At 34.4% G+C, this 17,541-nt stretch overlaps 1 protein-coding gene across 2 annotated transcripts in view; it reads right to left on the reverse strand.

Moving 5' to 3' along the window:
* The window catches only part of Rasa2 (RAS p21 protein activator 2), a 113,576-nt gene that overhangs the window by 23,077 nt on the left and 72,958 nt on the right, over positions 1 to 17,541 (reverse strand). Inside the window, exons 11-19 of one of the 2 annotated variants that reach the window (XM_076867189.2) lie at positions 17,292 to 17,440; positions 16,325 to 16,439; positions 14,854 to 14,928; positions 13,654 to 13,777; positions 11,366 to 11,472; positions 6,745 to 6,828; positions 6,253 to 6,330; positions 3,064 to 3,137; positions 2,445 to 2,551 (exon numbers count right to left, since the gene is read on the reverse strand). In XM_076867189.2, coding sequence (XP_076723304.1) covers positions 2,445 to 2,551; positions 3,064 to 3,137; positions 6,253 to 6,330; positions 6,745 to 6,828; positions 11,366 to 11,472; positions 13,654 to 13,777; positions 14,854 to 14,928; positions 16,325 to 16,439; positions 17,292 to 17,440 — 913 coding nt within the window. Of the gene's footprint in view, positions 1 to 2,441; positions 2,552 to 3,063; positions 3,138 to 6,252; positions 6,331 to 6,744; positions 6,829 to 11,365; positions 11,473 to 13,653; positions 13,778 to 14,853; positions 14,929 to 16,324; positions 16,440 to 17,291; positions 17,441 to 17,541 lie in introns of both variants that reach the window. The other variant, XM_076867188.2, reaches the window with a different exon arrangement.

Here is a 17,541-nt window from a genome sequence, read left to right on the forward strand (position 1 = left end):
TTTAAGTGAGGAAAAAGTAACTCATTATTTAAATGTAAACATACCTAAGTGTACATAATTGGTACCTATGCTATTCACAGGTGAGAACATAATCAATATAAGCTGCAATTTCTAAAATATTTGAAATATCCTATCTATATCCCACTGATCTTTGTCTTAGTATTTATCTGCTATAAGAAATGGGGTGTTTAAAAATACAATGCATTTTGTTTTTTACTAATACATTTGGACATATAATTTGGTTAAGCTGTTCCTAAAAAATTATGGAGGGCTGGGGATGTGGCTCAAGCGGTAGCGCGCTCGCCTGGCATGCGTGCGGCCTGGGTTCGATCCTCAGCACCACATACAAACAAAGATGTTGTGTCTGCCGAGAACTAAAATAAAAATAAATATATTTAAAAAAAAAAAAAGAATTATGGAACAATTTTTTTTTTTTCTTAGCTAATATGATGGCACATACCTGTAAACCCAGTTACTTCAGAGACTGAAGCAGGAGGATCACTTGAACCCAGGAGTTTCAGACCAGCCTGGGAAATGCACTGAAACTCAGTCTCTTAAAAAAAATTTTTTTCTTATTATTTTTATTATTTTCTTATTATTAAATTATTCTTCTATTCTTATTATTCTTCTAATCTCCAGTGAAGCAATCTATTTAACTGTGCCTACAGTCTCTCAAAAGTATCTTATATCTGATGTTTGTTATCATTCTAGAATTTATAGTGGAAGCTCGCTTACCAGATCTTCATCTAAGAGACTTGATGGATTAACTAATAAGATTTTTCACTTCCTCTGTAAAATCCACTGAGAGATGCCTATGAGATGCTGAATGTTTTTGGTCCCTAGGCTATTCTGTTATGCCTACACCTTTCCACTTCCATTGGTTAGGCTATTTTGCTTACCAACTCCATTGGCTTTGCTCCCAAAACTATACCAGTTCTCCATATTGTAAATATTATATGAAGTGACAAAATAAGTGTCTCTACTAATAAGTTTATCATTTATTTGAAAGCCAAGAAAAGACTTTTTTGAAAAGACTTCGAAAAAGAAAACCCATGCCCATACAAATAAAACTGATGTTGGGGTGAGACAGAAGGTAGGAAATTCAGGGTGACTATCCTGAAAATCTAAAAGGATTCTGTACGTGGATTCTCTTTCAGATCTAGATTCACTTTGGAAAAAATTCAACCTGAAAATTGAAGCATTAGAAATATATTTACACAAAAAAGACAAAGGAGGAAGTACAATCTAATCTATACTCAAATCTCTACTGTCGTACTCAAAGACTAGGGTTCTTTATCCAAAGATTGGTAAACAAATAGGCTGAGGTCCTGGATTTAATCCTCAGCAACAGACACACACACACACACACACACACACAAGTAAACAAAATGCTAAAAAATTATAAATACTAAGAATATGCATCTTTTTGCTTTATTTTTTAAATGATTCTTTACTCAGCTTCTTGGTTAAGTGAATATCTTGGGATCCTGATCACTTCAGATGAATGAGATTCTACTATTTGTGATCTAGGGCCTTGACATTATAATTATTCTTGCTAAATTATCAGTAGCTAATGGTCTTCTGTATGTAGATGCTTTACGCCAGATAATGCTTTAACTGTAGACAATGCTTTACCCTCTCAGGGACAAATTGCCTCTCTATACCTCTCAAATCACACTGTAGAAAGACGGCTTTCTTTACCCTAATAGCCCATTTGTGACAACAGTCTTTTTAGGAGGCAAACTATTAAAAACCTCCATCTTGGGTTAGGCTGGGTAACAGCCTACAATGAATCTGACAATTGTACAGGAACCACAATCTATGGTATGACTGTGGTGAATTTTAGCTGATGTCTTCTAAAAAAAAAAAAAGAAATCATTTGATATTGAATCCTACTGATATGCCTAAGAGTTAAAGTAACTTCCAAGTACTAAGGGGTTTAACTGTTCTTCCTTCTATACTGACTACAACAATAGGGATTTACCAGGCTATTTCAGAAAACAAAACATACTAAAAAAAATGTCATTTCTAATAACACAAGAAATTCAATGTGTGCAAAAAATATAATTTACATGGTGTCACTAGTCAGCTATCTATTTTATTCTTTATATCACCATGAGACACTTTTACTACTATGAAAGAATTCACTACAGTGAATTAAGAAACAAAAAGGAGGGGCTGGAAATGTGGCTAAGCGGTAGCGTGCTCGCCTGGCATGCGCGGGGTACTGGGTTCAATCCTCGGCGCCACATAAAAAATAAAATAAAGATGTTGTGTCCACCAACACATCATATCCACTAAAAATAAATATTAAAAAATTCTCTCTCTCTCAAAAAAAAAAAAGAAAGAAAGAAAGAAAGAAAGAAAGAAAGAAAAGAAATAAAAAGGAAAGCTTCACTGAGAACTGGAGGGAAAAACCCACAATAAAGCATAAACACAACTACCTGGCTGTTTGTGGTAGGTGAGCTCCCTGCTGGTTAAGCAGAACCACCGTTTCTTGAAATTCTTTTTTCCAATTCGAGTTCTTCCCTGAGCTCTTTTATTCATTTCACTGTCAAAACAAGAGGTAAATATTTAGCTACAAAATTCAATTGGTTCATCCATAACAAAGAATGATCCTTTAATTTTAAATGACATGCAAAATTGTAATAAGTATATGACAATATTTTTGCTATTTATGATTCTTGTATTTATTTTGGTGGTACTAGGAGATGAAGTCTTTAATTAATATAGTATTTAAAATTATGCTACATACAGAATAAAAAGGGCCAAATAAGGAATCGCCCCCTTAATTTCCTATCATGATTAGCTTACTTTAAAACTGAATAACGCTGTCACTTTTTCTAACTATTCTAATACCTATTTCACTGAAACAACATGGGATTATTATGGACAGGGAGTTGTGCCCCTCTGTTAATTTGAAGGACAGTGAGGGTGACCTACCTGACTAATGTGACCTAGGCAGTCCTAGCATAAGAACAGAAACTCATTCCTAGACCCTTGCTCTTTGTATTTAATGTTTACACTGAAACATAACTTTCATGTCTAGTTTCATTCAATTACCCTTCTTTCAGGTGCACAGGCTCGCTTGTACCACTGGACTCTTTAGTTTCAGTCGATGAAATTTCATCCAAGAACTAAATGGAGAAACGGGCAAATATTACACCATGCAAAAAGGTACATCATAAAAAAAATTCAGTTTAACTTACATGCCATTGGTTATATTGGAAACTTGGGACTTAATAGGCTTATACTCCTTATTACTCTTAAAAGTGTCCTGGTACAGATACCAAATTATATGGTTATTGTGAATAAGAACTCCCCAGGTTTTCATCCCAGGGATGCAAGGTTGGTTCAACATCCGGAAATCAATAAATATTATTCATTATATCAACAGGCTTAAAGCAGGAACAAGACAGGGATACCCACTTTCACCACTTCTATTCAACACAGTACTCAAATATCTCTAGCCAGAGCAATCAGGCAAAAGAAGGAAATGAAAGGGATACAAATAGGAAAAGGAGAGCTAAAACTATCTCTGCTAGCTAAGGACATGATTCTATATTTAGAAGACCCAGAATACTCCACCACAAAACTTCCAGAACTCCTAAAGCAGGATACAAAATTAACACTCATAAATCAATTGCGTTCCTAAACTCCAATGACAAATCAGCTGAAAGGGAAATTAGGAAAACCATCCCATTCACAATAGCTTCTAAAAAAAAAAACCAAAAAATTCCCTAGGAATTAATCTAACAAAAGAGATGAAAGACTTTTACAATGAAAATTACAGAAAACTAAAGAAAGAAATTGAGGGGCACTTTAGAAGATGAAAAGACTTCCCAGGTTCTTGGCTAGGCAGAATTAGTATTGTCAAAATGACCATACTACCAAAAGTGCTATACAGATTCAATGAAATTCCCATCAAAATTCCAATGATGTTCTACATGGAAATAGAAAAAGCACTAATGAAATTCATCTTGAAAAATTAGCAATAGCCAAAGCAATCCTTATCAAGAAGGCATCATAATACCAGACCTAAAGTTATATTATAGAACTCTAGTAACAAAAACAGCATGGCATTGGCACCAAAACAGTAAATAGATCAATGGTACAGAATGGAAGAAACAGAGACGACCCCACAAAAATATAGTACCTCATACTAGACAAAGGCACCAATAATATACATTGGAGAAAAGATAGCCTCTTCAACAAATGGTGCTGAGAAAATTGGAAATCCTTATGTAGCAAAATGAAATTAAACTCCAATCTCTCACCCTACACAAACTCAGCTTAAAGTGGATCAAGGACCTAGGTATAAGACCAGAAACCCTGAACATACTAGAAGAAAAGGTAGGCCCAACTCGAACATATGGGCACAGGAACTGACTTCCTCAATAAGACCCCTAAAGTGCAAGAAGTAAAATCAATAATCAATAAGTAAAATGGTATCAAATGAAAAAGCCTATAATAGAATGGGAGAAAATCTTTACGACCTGTACCTCAGATTCAGCATTAATTTGCAGGATATAGAAAGAAATCAAAAAATTTAACACCAGAAGAAAATCAAATAACCCAATCAATAAACAGTTAAAAGATCTGAATAGGCACTTCACAGAGGAAGAAGTAACAAATGGTCAACAAATATATGAAAAAAATGTTCATCATTTCTAGAAATCAGAGAAATGCAAATTAAAATTGAGATTTCACCTCACTCCAATCAGAATGGCAATTATCAAGAACACAGCAACAACAAATGTTGGCAAGGATGTGGAGGAAAAGATACACTCAATTGTCCCACATTGCTGGTGGCACTGCAAATGGTGCAACCATTCTGGAAAGCAGTGTGGAGATTCCTCAGAAAACTTGGAATGGAACCACCATTTGACCTAGTTACTCCACTCCTTGGTTTATACTACAGTGATGCAGCCACATCAATGTTTATAGCAGCTCAATTTCACAGTAGCTCAGCTATGGAACCAACCTAGGTGCCCTTCAACGAATCAATGGATAAAGAAAATGTGGTATATATACACAATAGAGTATTACTCAGTCATAAAGAAGAATGAAATTTGCCAGTAAATGAATGAAACTGGAGATTATCATGCTAAGTGAAATAAGCCAGTCCTAAAAAAACCAAAGGCCAAATGTTCTCTGATATATGGATGCTAATCCCAAGCAAGGGAGGATGGGGAGGGGAAGAATAGAAGTTCATTGGATTAGATAAAAGGGAATGAAGAGAAAAGTGGGGAATAGGAAAGACAGTAGAATGAGTTGGACATCACTTTCCTATGCTCATATATGAATACACGACTTGTGTAATTTCACATCATGTGCAACCAGAAGAATGGGGTCCTAATTAGAGTAGTTATACACCATGTATATATAATATGTCAAAATATACTCTACTTTCGTGTATATCTAAAAAGAGCAAATAAAAAATGTATTTCACATATTTGCTTAAAAAGAATAAAGAAATTAAAGACATTCAAAACATTCTCAACTTTGAAGCACATAGTTTCTTTTTGTTTCAGCCCTCATGTTAAGATGGTATATACTATACCCATCTGAATATTTTAATTTTTTGGTAACATATCTTTGGTTACTGCCTCAAATGTGTTACTCATTAAATGTTCAATAATTCATATATTTTTACTATGGTAATTAAATGTCCCTTATATTACAGGCACATTAGGCCTTTACCCTTAGATCAGGGGTTCTCAACTAGAGGCAATTTTATTCTTCAGAGACTCTTAGAAACATCTGGAGCATTTCTGGTTGTGAAAACCAGGGATGTACTGACATCTAATTCAGGTATATTGCTAAACATCCTATAATTAAAACAGGTCAGTCCTATACAATCAAGAATTATCTGGCTCCAAATAGTATTACCGTCAAGAAACCTTAACTATAGAAATTTTATAATTTGTGACAAGAGTAGCTGTTCCTAAAACTTCTTTAGACACTGTTTTAGTGTAAAAACTCATGACTTTTTTTTTCTTTTTTTTTTTTGCAATATTGGGGATTAAACCCAGGACCTTGTGCATGTTAGATAGATGCTCTATCACTCACTAAGCCATCCCCCTCCACTACAAAACCCATAGCTTTTTATGAGAGGAAAAGTTGGTGGGGGGGGGGGTGGAGAGTATTTTTGATGGATAGTTTAAACATTCTTTTTTTAAACTGGAGGCTGACTCCTAGGAATAATGATATGACATGCTATTATGTTCAGGAAAAAAAAAAAAACCATACCTTTTTAACTGCTATAATATATCCTTCTTCTTGAAACATTTTGAAAAATTCACACATGAATGTCTCTTTGAAACTTGACTAAGAAAAAACAGAGAATTTATGGGTAAGTAGAGAACTAAGAAAATAATGGACTTTATTTTAAGCTAAGGATTAAGGGTTGAAAGGGTTTGATTATATATATCCAGATAATAGGGATTGGAGCTGAGGACTTCTTTTAAAGTTGGTAGGTGATTATGGCATAGATGGTTAGATAACCAGATTGTTCCTGAAGTTTCTTACTGGACTTCTCCCTCCTCAGGTGTGTCAGATGAGTAAAACTGTCTTTTTCAATAGGTGACTAAGATGCAACATCTACCTAAAAGATAACTATTGCATCTATGTGTATATAATTTTTTCCCCTCCCCGGTTTTGATTTTAATATGGAAGGAGGTAGGTGAATCATAAAATAGAACAATAATTAAAAGTGTGAAAAGAAAATATGTGAAGACTCACCTTGCTTTTGGAAAGGCTCCCCCAGCTTCCCAAAGTTTGAATGGTTTTTGAGATGAGAGTTAATGTCCTAACTGTCTGTGCATCCTAGAGAATTCAAGAAGACCAAAATTCTCGTTAAGTTTTCAAGAAACACAATTTGTATAAAAAGTAGAGTGAATGAGCTACATGTCTCTAAAACGGTGACTCAAAAGAGTTCATTCAAATCACCAACATAGATAATATAAACAAGGCGGCACACAACTCACTGAACTAAGGAATTAGGAGACTGAAGAAGGCACATGTAATTGAAAATTCCTCTCAAAGTAATTATATTTAATGATTGATGTGTTACTTCTGAAAGCCATAATTTAACTAATACTATAAACAAGTTATTTTGTACAATATGGAAAGTATCTACCTGACAAATCATATTCGTTTTTGGAATCTTGACTGTTATCTACTTTTTTCTAACTTATAACTTAAAAGGGTAGTTTCCAAATTTTCTGAGCTCAATCCATTTAGCATATTCAATAATTTATATGGCTTCTGCAATCAACTCTTTTCACCATGAAAGTAAAGACATAAAGCTAGACTAGGAAATGAGTAGTCACCCCATTCACTTAGAATCTTACCTGAAGGTAACTATTTGGTCTATTATCTAGAGTGTTTTTACAGGCCTGCCTACCTGAAAAAAGTAAATGTAAATAAAATTGATCAAATGGTGTTCTCTCATGAGTTTTGTTTTTCGTGGAGCTGAAGATTGAACCCAGGGCCTCACACTTGCTAGTGAGACTCTACCCTGAGCTATTCTCTAGCCCCTTCTCATAAGCCATTGTTCTTTATTTTTATAAACTGAGATATAATTTACATACAGTGAAGTGACTAGGTCTTAGATGTATAGCCTGCTGAGTTTTCACCAAACCACATATCCATGGAATCAACTACATCCCACCAGGACACAGACCATTTTTCTTTGTTTTAGGGATTCAAAGTAAAACAATACCTTCCATTAAAAGAAAATTCAGGAAAATTTAGATGTAGACAAGTATAATTTTTAGTTGACATTCCTTAATTTTCTTAGTATCCCCACAATGAAAACAGGCAGTGAAAACAGAATCTGTACAATGAAAATCCCCACAATGAAAACGAAGGAGGAAGAAAAAACCAGGATGTGAGGCAATCTGGAAAAGAAGGACTATCTGGGAAATGACCTCTGTAAGATACTTACAAAACAGTTACAGAGCTGGATTAAGTTTTAATCAGAAAATACTTTAGTTGGAACACCCAGGTTCCATTATGTCTATGAAAGGCCCTAAAATTCTCCGCCTTTTAAGAAAGCAATATTCTTCAGGTGTCCTGGTAAACTGAATTTGAACTGAATTTCACTAAGACTTTTCCAGTCAAATTTTGTTTTAAATTCAGTGGTTTAGATTACTTCTTCCTTGAATCAGTGAAAGGGAACAAAACATTTTATTCAATTTCAGAAGAGCAGAAGCTTATCTACATCAACATGGTCTTCCATACTGTTTGACAATTATGTCACTCTGGCTGCTGTTGATTCCCTGATGTACTTTCTGTATAAGCTGTACTAAATTTTCCCCTCACTATAATTTTTCACAGATGAGTCACAGATGATCAGGATTTACCTACTCAATGGCACCTATCACACATCCTGCCACTGGCACTCAGTAGATGCTATATAACATTTATTAAATTAAAACGTTGAATTTCTCACCCCAAACTAACCTAGTAACCATTCTCCTATCCTTTTTCCTTGTATTAGGTTAAATCATATGAAAGTGCTATTATTTGTCTATTTCTGGTCTACAGAAACATTTTTCATATGGTTCACCACGATCTTTCAATCTTTTCTCCAAGGTTTATTTTACTGCTTTTTCTTTTAAAGACACTCTTTCTGAATCCTATGAGACATCGATCTGGTAGTATACCCCTTCTCTCTTCAATTTCTCCCTCTATTTAAACTACACTCATCATTTGATAAGCTCTCACCATCTTTCATCATTCACTCACTCACTTGAGCATTTACTTGTCCTAGACACTGTGCCATGTGCTTAGGATACACAAATCTGGAACATATTCCTGTTCTGCTCTTCATGTATTAATAGCCCACAAGTGAAGATTGTACACAGATGTTCATATGACAGCATGAAAAATGTCATGACTAGGAGAGCCACACAATACTACAGGCACAAGACAGGCATACAACCAGACTAGCAGGTTAAAAAAGTCTGCCTTGGCTGGGTCTTAAAAGGAGCTATTAATGAGAGAATGGTGGTAGAGAAGGATAGTCCTTTTCTTCATTTTGCTGTTAAACTTCTCAAAAGTGGTCTACCATGTCACTGTTAATATCACCCATAAATTTTAAAAAAAAATCATTCATACCCACACAGACACACACAAACACGCATATGCATGTGTACATTCCTGAATTTGTCAGTGTCTTTTAGCAGCAGGGAAAGCTCACTTTTGATATATTTCCTAGGATAAATTATATATATCTACTTATTCTTTCATCTTCTGCAATCTGACTTGCTTCTCTTCTACTCTATTAAAACACTTTCTCACAATTCAATGAATTTCTAGGTATAAAATCCACCAACTTTTCATCAGTTCTCCAAACTACTCGGTACCCCTCAATACTGGTCTTGACAATGTCATCATCCCTGATCACTGGGATCATTCATTGCCTGCTCTCAAGTTTCTATAGCAGAATCAACCTATCTAAACTCCTTACTTGGTACTAAGCTAGCTTTAAATTTATGTATAGAGTTTTAGATTGTTTATCATAAGTATTGTCCTGTTAATGACAATTAGACTCAAAGGTTCTTAAAAAAAAAGCAGAAATGTGGTTCAAGCCTCACCAGGAATGACGAAAGAAAGAAAAAATTGCAATAAAATTGGAGATAAAAGCAAATAATAAAATTATATAGCAGTTTTGAAGCAGTCTTTTTGGAATACTTATTGGAAAATAGTGACCTAAAACACAGCCTATGATTAAAAGGATTTAATTTCAACATCTGTTACAGGAATATGGAATTCCAAGTCTAAGTACAAGGCAGAGCCACGGGTTCAGAGGTGGGAGTTCTGTTTGTGTACAAAATGCTGCTACCAAGGTTTCACTGCCCCCAGAGGTCTGTATAACTTAAGTAACAGAGGAAACAGAAAGGACAGCCCTTCGAACAAAGGCCCATCATTGTTATGATTATGCAGAACATTTGTCCTTTGAGAAGAAAGGGTATGCTGCTGTCACTGCAACGTGGTTCTATTCAGTTTTCACAAAGTTAAATGAGTAGCCAAGGTCATGTAGCTATCCAGAAAGAATGATTACTCAACCCAGTTTAACTCTAAAACGTACATGTCTTCCCTACATTGTATTACTTAATAAGCAACTCTTCTGGACTGTGAAATTCTTGAGGGCATTGCCAGTACTGAGCATAATGTTTAATATAGCACAAGTCCTTAATGTCTATCTTAGAGGTTGGAAGAAACAGGGTTAAAAACTCAGATTGAAGACTGAGTTAGAATATTTCAGTCCAAATTGAGTAAGATCTAATCAGTTATTTATTGTGTGATCCTAAAGAAATTATTGTATTGTGATTTCCTTACTTGTACTTGGGTGTGATAAAAGAATTTATTCCAAGTCTTACTAGGAGAACTAAAGCAGTTAGAACAGGCATAGCAGAAAGTAAGCACTAAATAAATGCTATTATTTATTATATGAATAAGACCTTCAGGGGGCTATGGCTGTGGCTCAAGTGTCAGAGTGCTTGCCTAGCATGCATGAGGCATTGGGTTCGATTCTTAGCACTACATAAAAAAAAAAAAAAAGCAAATAAAATAAAGGCATGATGTCTATCTACAACTATAAATAAATAAATAAGGCTTCAGAACAAAAAGATAGTAAGCTTTAAAAAAATTAAATCTCATATATTTACAATACTACCTCAGGTAAATAAAAAGTAATATATGGAGCTACCAAATTATGTTCCAACAGAAGATCCTACATTTTTCAAAAATGAAGGGCTGGGGATGTAGCTCAATGATAGACCACTTGCCTAGCATTTATGAGGCACTGGGTTTAATTCTCAGCACTACCTAAAAATGAATAAATAAAATAAAGATATTGGGTCTATCTATAACTTAAAATTTTTTTTTAAATGAGCCTATTTAAAGTTCTCTGAGATTTTTAAATATCCACAAGATTAAAGTATTTTAATAAACTAGTAAAACAATTTCTGTTAACAACCACTCAAAACAACCACCACCACAATCAGAATGAAATCTGTAACTAATGAGGTTAAAACAAAAAACCAAAAAAACCTTGTATTATGAAAATTTACAAACACACACAGCAGAGAGAAAAATATAATGAATCCCCTTTGTGCTCATCACCAATAATTTTTAGAGTTTTATCACTCCTGTAAAAAAAAAAAAACATCTCTTAACAAGTAAAATTTTTAATCTTATCTAAAAGATTGGCTGATGGCCAAGAAAAATGTCAAGTAAATTTAAGTACCAATTATAAGAAAACAAGAGTCAAGTGAAATTGGCTTATTTTATCTTTCTTTCATTTTACTAAAAATAAATAAAAATGGAATAAAGCTTTGAGAAGAACACTTACTGGATGATGAGGTCGCAAATGAAAAGTATGAGGTGATACTACGGCTACAGCAAAGAAACGAAGAAATACAAAGCTGCTCACTGCAGAGTACTGAACATGAGGGTCATCTGCAGGAAAAAAATGGTGAAATGTCACGCACAAAACACTGAATTGAAAAACAAAGATGATAAAGTAAAAAAGCATAAAAACATGTAAACTAAGTTGGAGAGCAATATAATTTGTCTAATAAGAACTGAGTTGATGAAGTGATAGTAATGATTATGACTAAATTAAAAGAACACTACATGCCTAAAATAATCTGAAAGAAATAATATTCAAGAAAATGAAAGGCAAAGCTACTAAGCTTTTAGAAAGATTTTAATTTGAAAAAATACCTCCTTCCTCATCTACCAGAAGTAACTCTTGAAACTATAACAAAAATAAAAGTAGTTATCTAGCACTGCCTAGTGGTAACACTGAAATCCCTTTCAGTTTTAGGTTATTGTTAATTCCTCCCTAAAAATCTTGCTGATATCAAGATTTCTGAATAATTAAAAACAATTTGTCAGACATCTTTATTTTGAAAAGCTATCAACATTTCATATTAAAATGCAGATGAACTGAAGACTACTGGTGGCTTTGATCATTCATCTACAGCATTTGTTTCAGACTAAACACCTAACATGACAATCAGATGGTAGAGAAGTAGGTGGTGAGAGAAAGAATCTCTGGGTATGAGTCAAGTTTTAACTCTTTATAAATCACTCAACAGATAACCACGACCAAGTTGTTTAATTTGTTGTTCTTTAATAATACTTGCTCTCCACCCCCAGCCCCCGGCTGCCTGTTTATTCTCCATCCATATTCCCAGGGTAGTAAGAATAAATGAGAAAATATGAAAATATTTCATAGCAACAAAATTACCAATACTGGGGTAGACTGACAATATGAAGACCTAATAATAGTGATGCCAACAAAAAGATAAAGAGATACAGTTGAAATTATAAAGAAATCATAAGGTGTGTTTTAGATTATTTATATAAACAACAATTAAATAGCTAAAACAGATTTAAGGCCAAAATCACTGGGTAGTTAGAGTACAGTGATTAGCAACCATGCTTTGAAGTAGGCAAGGCCCAGGTTTGAGACTTACTCAATCTCACTTGACCTTGGGTTCATTATTTAACTAATAGGAGTGGTAATCACCTCAAGTAGTGTTGAAAGGACGCTCTGGGCTAGCATTGTGCCTGTTAGCTCATTAAATAGTCACTATGGTTAGCATGATCTAATTCACTATTTTAAAAATATAACTGACTCAGCATTTCTCATAAGATTCTGACTCAGAAGATTCTCATATGTTAATGTCTCTATACCCTTTATTTTTGTTATAAGGACCAAATTTAGCATACTTATTTGAGGTTAATGCTTATGTCTTTACTATAAACAGCCAAGATATCCAGATCTGAACTTATCTACAAGTTAGACAACTCAGCCACACCACTTTAGTACTGAGTAAATTAAGCACAGGGCAGATAAACATATACATTTAAAATAATAAAATAGCAAAATCTCTTCATTTGGCTACAGGAATAAACTTACAGTTTCACATAGCTGGGAAAGACTGATAATTTAAGTAGCTCCCTCACCTCCATTATATACAGATCTGGAAAGACAGCTATAGCCAGTATATTTACATATCAGAGATGTACTGAAATTAAGAGTTCTTCCAAGTACTGACCGTACAAGAGAAACTCATAATTTTATGAAATATTTCCAAACAAAACCTTAACATAATACTTTTCTAGGCAACACTCTACCATTGAGCTACATCCCAGCCCATAGCTGAAATGTTTCCAATGTTAAAGACCATTTCTATAAAAACATCTCACCACCAAAACCTTAGCATTCTCAGTTGACTGTTAAATCTAGTCAACTGTATGGAACTAAAGATTATAACTATTTGAATACATGCATTCAGAAAAGATGGTTATAATAACAAAGATTTTTATTATATTTAACAAACTCATAAGCATATGGCATGTTTACTTATAGTTCTAAATTTTTGTGTTTCTCGATTTGAATTGTTCTTTATATAATAAAGTTGCCATTATATTGAACTAAATGGACTATATGTTTTGAGATTATAAGAAAAACAAACCAGATGTCTCAGGAAAAAGCAGGAATTATTTTCAAAAACTAAAGAAAACTGTACCTATGAATCTTAAACATTTCACATAAACCCAAAACACACAATTCCTACCAAAAATGTAGTACATCAAATGCTATGGTTAGTAAAATAAGGCACTTACTAGGAAATCTCTGAGTAGCCATTTGCCTTAGAGAATAAAAGATATCACACATTACAGTGGGGCAGCTCATACTTGATCTTACAATTGTACTAAATAACTTGTCCACATAGTAACGCAGATTTTCCTGCAAAATTTAAAAGGAAATATTAAGATTTGACTTCCACATATCTTCAACAATCTTTATGGGAAAAAAATGCATTGAAAATGAGACTTACTGGACAGTCACTATCTAGTATTCTAAAACCCTGTTTCCCTTCTCTAATCTCATTCAGTTAAAGGGCAATTAACAGTCTGACCTAATTTAATCAATTAAATTTAGACTTGTTAGATATAAGAGGTGACCATAAGAATAAACTTCATAGGACGCTAGAGAAAATAAAATGATGGAAAGGGAAATAACTCAAGATATGCAGACAACAGGACAATGTGACACTATTATTCACAACAACGAAAACTTGTGAACCCTAATATATAAGTTTCCCAGAGGCAACTAAAAATATTGACTGACCAAGTCAATATGCTACTTAGCCTTATCAGTGTGACCTGCAAGGAATAGTCAGAATGTAGGCTGCAACTAGATATAGCCTAGCTCCACAACTGTTACTAAAACCAAGAATGAGATAATCAGAAACAAAAACAGAGTGAAACCACTGACGTAAAATTCTTAAAAATTAGTCCTGGGCCTGCCATAGTGGAAAATACCTATAATCCCAGAAACCAAGAAGGCTTAGTTCAAGTTCAAGGCCAGTCTGGGCACCTTAGTGAGATACCGTCTCAAAATTAAAAAAATATGAAGGTATACCTCAGTGGTAGAGCACCTCTAGGTTCAAGCTCCAGTACCACAAACAAACAAACAAAAGCTGGTCCTAGGGGATGCTATGAATAGTGGGCTAATGCAAAAGTAAACAAAAGTAAACAGCACTGCTTCCTTTCACAGAGCATTAATGCAACATAAGCGGGAGACTGGTGCATCATTAAGACCCAATTTTTTTTTCCTTAAGAGTGAGTGAGAGAGGGAGGGGGAGAGAGAGAAAATTTTTAATATTTATTTTTTAGTTATCGGCGGACACAACATCTTTGTTTGTATGTGGTGCTGAGGATCGAACCCGGGCCGCACGCATGCCAGGCGAGCATGCTACCACTTGAGCCACATTCCCAGCCCAAGACCCAATTTTTAATGCAGGCATGATAAGAACTTACCTTATTGTTTTCTACATTATCTCCCTCTTTCAATTTAATAGGATCAATTTCACAGGATTTTGAGGATTCACATATCTGGAAAATAATTTCTCAGTCAGTGTTCTTTTCTAAATAATTTGACAAAATGAAAATAATTTTTTCCACCATCTCTAGCAGTCAGAGAAATGCAAATCAAAACCACCCTAAGATACCATCTCACTCCAGTAAGATTGGCAGCCATTAGGAAGTCAAACAACAACAAGTGCTGACGAGGATATGGGGAAAAGGGTACACTTGTACATTGCTGGTGGGACTGCAAATTGGTGCGGCCAATTTGGAAAGCAGTATGGAGATTTCTGGGAAAGCTGGGAATGGAACCACCATTTGACCCATCTATTGCCCTTCTCGGACTATTCCCTGAAGACCTTAAAAGAGCGTACTATAGGGATACTGCCACATCGATGTTCATAGCAGCACAATTCACAATAGCCAGACTGTGGAACCAACCTAGATGCCCTTCAATAGATGGATAAAAAAAAATGTGGCATTTATACACAATGGAGTATTACGCAGCACTAAAAATGACAAAAATCATGGAATATGCAGGGAAATGGATGGCATTAGAGCAGATTATGCTAAGTGAAGCTAGCCAATCCCTAAAAAAACAAATGCCAAATGTCTTCTTTGATATAAAGAGAGCAACTAAGAACAGAGCAGGGAGGAAGAGCATGAGGAAAAGATTAACATTAAACAGAGACGAGAGGTAGGAGGGAAAAGGAGAGAGAAGGGAAATTGCATGGAAATGGAAGGAGACCCTCATTGTTATACAAAATTACATATTAGAGGTTCTAAGGGGAAAGGGGAAAAAAAAACAAGGGAGAGAATTGAATTACAGCAGATGGGGTAGAGAGAGAAGATGGGAGGGGAGGGGAGGGGGGATAGTAGAGGATAGGAAAGGTAGCAGAATACAACAGTCACTAATATGGCATTATGTAAAAACGTGGATGTGTAACCGATGTGATTCTGCAATCTGTATTTGGGGTAAAAATGGGAGTTCATAACCCACTTCAATCAAATGTATGAAATATGATATGTCAAGAGCTTTGTAATGTTTTGAACAACCAATAAAAAAAGAAAATAATTTTTTCTGATAAATTAATGATAAAAATTAAAACTGCAGCAAAGTTGAAAGCCCCCATCCAGAGATAACATATAAAAGTATACAATTTTCCTAAAGAACTATATCAAAAAGTATTTCTCATATCTTTGAAACTCTAGTTAAAACAGAACTACAAAAACAAATCTTTATGTAGATTACACTATAATGTGCCTTGAGTAAAAATCTATTGAAATAAAGGTAAATAATCCACTTCTAAAGTGTTTAGCCTTATTCTTTCAATAAAACGGACAGATCCTTCCCATCCACAGACAACTTGTTGAAAGAGAAACAGTAACAAGGCCAGAGCCTATCATTACAGGAAGTGCACTCTACCTCATCTAGAGTAGATTTTAAGGTTACTTTCAGGTAGTGCCCTCCCACTATTTTCATCATCTCATCCAGACATCGGGTAGCCAGAGAGTTTCCTCTAAAAATTGTGTTTGCATCTCTGAAACAGAAATAAAAATAAGTGAAATCAGTGTAGTAAAAAAGGTTGTGAAATCCATATGACATATTTGACTTTGGTCAGAAAATTTTTACCATCTACTTAAAAGCTTGGTACTACAGGGGCTGGGGTTGTGGCTCAGTGATAGAGGTCTTGCCTAACAAGTGTGAGGCACTGGGTTTGATCCTAAGTACCACATAAATAAATAAAACTAATTAATTAAAAAAATAAAGATATTGCCATTATCTAAAAAAAATATTAAAAAAGAAAAGCTTGCTACTATTAGTTTTTCAAATTTACCAAAATTACTTTCTAAAAATATGTGAAAATTCAGGTAGCAAAAAGAAAAAAATCATGTTCATGAACCAAAAACATACAATGTTTTTGTATGTGTCTCCGTGTGTTTACATGCCCATAAAACAGACACTAATACAATGTGTCTCTGTGTGTTTACATGCCCATAAAATAGACTCTGAAGGGACTGGGAAACCACTGATTACTTGTTATAAAGTCATGTTTGCATATAAGGGTTCCACATAATGGAAAATGGGGCAAAACAACTTCTGTCCTAGTAGTTTATTTGTGACACGTGAATCGTTATACTGATTAATAACAGTAACAAAGAATTTCATTGTGTGAAAAAAATTCCTTTATCAGTTGTTATTCTTACTGTTGTGGATTTGTCTGTAACCTAAAAGGAATGGCTTTTGCTATTTCCTATGCATTTCTTTTCAGTCAAATTATATAGTAGGGCTGGTTAATACAAAAGAACTCAGACCATAGAAACAACTCAGCATAAACTAAGGTCCAATTTTAATGATACATAGTTAACATTTAATAAAATATAATTCTTACTGGGTATCCTTCAAGTCTAATTCCGCCACTGCTGTGACAAAAGGAACAAGTTTATCATGGTGCAGCAGCAATCGTACAAGAGGCAAAACTGCATCATTTTTATCTCGACATATTTCACCCAAAATGTAAGCAGCTGAGGCAGATATTGGCTAGAATACATAAAGATAGGAAAAAAAGCACAAAATCAAGAAAACATAATTATGTTCAATCACTAACTTATAAACAGAATTCAACTGTTCATGTATCTGTT

The sequence above is a fragment of the Callospermophilus lateralis genome, chromosome 10, assembly GCF_048772815.1.
Source record: "Callospermophilus lateralis isolate mCalLat2 chromosome 10, mCalLat2.hap1, whole genome shotgun sequence".
Lineage (NCBI taxonomy): Eukaryota > Metazoa > Chordata > Mammalia > Rodentia > Sciuridae > Callospermophilus > Callospermophilus lateralis.